Source organism: Notothenia coriiceps, unplaced genomic scaffold (assembly GCF_000735185.1).
Source record: "Notothenia coriiceps isolate Sejong01 unplaced genomic scaffold, NC01 NC01_scaffold00022889, whole genome shotgun sequence".
Taxonomy (NCBI): Eukaryota; Metazoa; Chordata; class Actinopteri; order Perciformes; family Nototheniidae; genus Notothenia; species Notothenia coriiceps.
The window spans coordinates 2,794-6,495 of NW_011355590.1; the positions used below are offsets into that span (position 1 = coordinate 2,794).

At 43.4% G+C, this 3,702-nt stretch overlaps 1 protein-coding gene across 1 annotated transcript; it reads left to right on the top strand.

Annotated features, from left to right (window-relative positions):
* Nucleotides 1–1,621: 1,621 nt before the first annotated feature.
* Nucleotides 1,622–3,415, top strand: LOC104954152 (transforming growth factor beta-1-like; the record flags this gene model as incomplete). Its single annotated transcript, XM_010781224.1, has 1 exon — nt 1,622–3,415. A coding segment is annotated over exon 1 (331 nt), but the record flags the coding sequence as incomplete, so codon positions are not given.
* Between the last annotated feature and the right edge of the window lie 287 nt (nt 3,416–3,702).

A 3,702-nucleotide genomic window follows, 5' to 3' on the forward strand; every position in this document is an offset into this window, starting at 1 on the left:
AAAATGGAGGTAATTCAGGTAGATGGCAGAGATGTTACCTATGTTTGTCCACCAGGGGGCGGTGCACACCCATCAAAGCTCCCACACACCAACACAATAAAAAGTTGTTGACACATATTATCCTCCCACTCTTATCATTAATGGTAATCAGAGATGTGTCTTTGTTGACATAGTCTGTAGCAAATTGTCAATAGTACCTTTGTTTGAGCAATCGTTATTTCCTGTTGTTATAATTGCTGGTATTTTAGGGGGTTTCTGCTTGAGTTTCCCCATGTTAAACGTCATGTTTATTACCAGTGTTTGATGAACAGCTCTTTCTTTGTAACCGTCGGACAGAGTGGAAGACAATAAATAACCATGGAAAACCCAGTTTGGGCACAACCTTAAATAGACCAACAACTGAACTGTTGGCAACATACACTAAAACGTTGACTTTAATAAAAATGTATTATGTCAACAGATTTCACAAAACTGTATTAGGTTAGTTGAAAGCATTTTACATTTTATTAAAGTAAACGTTTCAGTTTTTTCAGTGTACTATATTTACTTCCTTGATGAATCACCCCTCAGACAGAGACAACAATGATTGAAACCATCACTGGTTTGTTTTAATGTAGACTTTCTTTTGAAAATACACAATTGTACCTTTAAAAAGCGCTCAGACGTAGGTCAGTGCACCACACGGCCCAGCCCTGTTGGCTCTCCATCCATTCAAAACCACCCTTCTACTTTTAGACATGCCGGGCCCAGTTCTTTGCCTAGGCGTTCACCTTCACAGCCACCAGGTAAATGTGGTTGGCCGCAAACCAGTGTCATACAGGGACCTATGTGGAAAAAGTACTCAGATCTTCTACTAAATCCAAGTAGAGTGTGGGAATACTCTGTTAATAATACAGTAGCCTACTAGAAATTGAAAAGAAAGAGTAAAGAAATGTCGATTTTATATTCTAGAAATACATAATATTATTGGTTAGCTGAACCAATAAAAGACAATAGTTGAATCAGTGGTAGACATAATTTCGTATAATATGTTAGTAAAAATATTTCTGAACTTAAATTTGAATGGTTGATAAAATAATACATGAGAGATTTGGGTTCAGTTTCTTCTACAGGTCTAGTCTAATTTAAGTGTTGATTATACAGTATTTCATATTATTAATCCAAATCTGTAGGCCTGTGGAGTAACAAGTACACTCTTCATATTATTAATCCAAATCTGTAGGCCTGTGGAGTAACAAGTACACTCTTCACCTCTGGGGAGTAGATGTACAGGAAGTGCATTACTTGAGTATACACCACTGACCATGGCTAAGCTAAAGGCTGCTAATGGTCGGCGTGATGACGTTTAGCAGTCTTATTTTGTCACTTTTTTAGCAACCTGACACAAACAAGCACCACTGCAGAGCCCTTTGACATGTCAGTCACCAGTGGCAGAGAAAGCAGATAGTGTGAGAGCTCTGGTGGCTCTGCAGTGTTCAGCTGCTGGCTTCCTGATGTGGACAGAAGGCAGGCAGCAGAGCTCTGTTAAACAGCAGATGTTTTACACTGCGGCCGTTACCCTCATTTCCTGGGCGGAGAGCTCCTCGCTCTATGAGACGAGTAACAGGAACCAGAAAAAAAAGAAGAGTTAGAGGGAGAGAGAGCCAGAGCGAGGGGAGTGCAAGAGAGAAGTTAGCCGAGCTTCCACAAATCACTCTGTCACCAGCAAGCTCTGACAAGCATCGGGAGAGAGGGAGAAAGGGGAGAGAGACTGGGGAGTTAAATAGAGGTGCGACTAGGGAGTAGTTTCAGAGCAAGAGGGAAGGTGTGAAGGAGCTTAAAGGAGGTGATACAGATGGATGGATAGAGGGAAGAGAGGACAAGACTACAATACGGTTCTCATAACTTTCAAGAGGGACTGTTACTCCTGCTGCTGCTGCTGCTGGGTCTGGATGGTGCACATGTAAAGAGGTGTGTCAAACTTAAGCAAATATTGTTACGAGAGTTGGAGTGGCAGTCTGTTATTTTAAAGCATCCCCTGCCTGAGCTGTTTTTTTTTATCTCATGCTCGAAACACAGGGATAACATTATTGTGTTTTAGAATAAAGAGACAGTGTCAGAAAACTGGTCATAGTGTGTCAAGTAGGCACGAGTCGGAAATCATTTTTCTAGCAGCTGTACACGGATCACATGCTATTAATGCTAAAAAGGGGTAGTCAGAGCGGAGAGTGTTTGAGTGTATCAGATGTGTCTTTGTGGGGACATGTCTTAATGGCTTAACTGCATCAGAATAAGTTATTGAAACTTTAAATACTACATTATACATTTGTTCCTCTGGCCCCGAGGATACTTGATTATTCCGGGTTGACTCAACGCCCCAAGGGTCAAACTTTAAACACTGAGAAATAGGAAGCTATTTTTTACAACTTTAAGAACAGTATGAATTGTTGCTATTTTCTTTCTCTTTGTCATATTTAGAAAGGGCTTAATTTACTTCACATCCGTGTACAGGGTAGTCCTGAATGATCTGTGAAGAGACCTCGGGGTGAAGAAGGACAGGAAGCAGAGTCAGCGGAAAAATCTTAGACTCAAATGTTAAGGGCTAAAGAACGTTTTGTTTTGACATGTGGAAGTTTCTTTGAGTAAGACAAGATTTATTTTAACCGGAGTATTTGGGTGTGTTGTGACTCACTGAGGGTCTTCTGAATCTTGGTGTGTGCTTCTGTTTGCACGTTAGGCTGGGCTCTGTTAGCATTTGACAGCGTCTGGGACGTCATTGTGTTACCCGTGTGGCTGAGTCAGAGGCTGGCTCAGGTCTGTCCGCCCACTGGGAATCTCTACATTGGTTTTCATGCCAAGAAGACACAAGTGCTAGGTGGTTTTCACAGCAGCAGCAGAGGCAGCAACTGCGGTGGCACCACTACTCCTGAACTTTGAGGACTCTCCACACTGCTTTTATTGTTCTGCTGTCTGTAAACACCTTGCGTAACTCACACCTCTCCACGGAGTGATTCACTGTTCCCTAAGCATCCCTGGTCGGTGGCAGACAGTGAAAGGGAGGATTCGCCGAGAACCAGAGCCCAAAAGTAGTTGCAAACATTCACCATGAAGCTGGCGTTGTTGATGCTCATGGTCGTCTACATGGTGGGCAACGTAAGCAGCATGTCCACATGTAAGACGCTGGACCTGGAGATGGTGAAGAAAAAGCGCATTGAAGCCATCAGGAGCCAGATCCTTAGCAAATTGCGTATGCCCAAAGAGCCTGAGCCGGATCAGACGGGGGACGACGAGGAGATCCCCGTCCCCCTGCTGTCCCTCTACAACAGCACCAAGGAGATACTGACAGAGCAGCAGAGCGAGGTCCAGACTGACATCTCCACGGAGCAGGAGGAGGAGGAATACTTCGCCAAGGTGCTGCACAAGTTCAACATGACAGGTGAGTACCAGCAATAAAATGGCAATACATCAGTCATGGGTGGTACACATGTGGATGCCCGTTGTCAAGGATAAGGGCGATTGCTGATGGTTTAACTACAGCACTAAGGGTGTCACGTAAAACTGTAATTTATGCATCTACATTTGAAGGCACTTTGCTCAAGACAAACCCACATGGAAGCAAAGATGCTGAACATGATTGCTTCCGTGTTGGAAAATTGTCGTTCCTCAGATCTTACAATAACAGTTGCTATAGTGGCAGGGGTGAGAAGGTGAGATGAAAAGGTG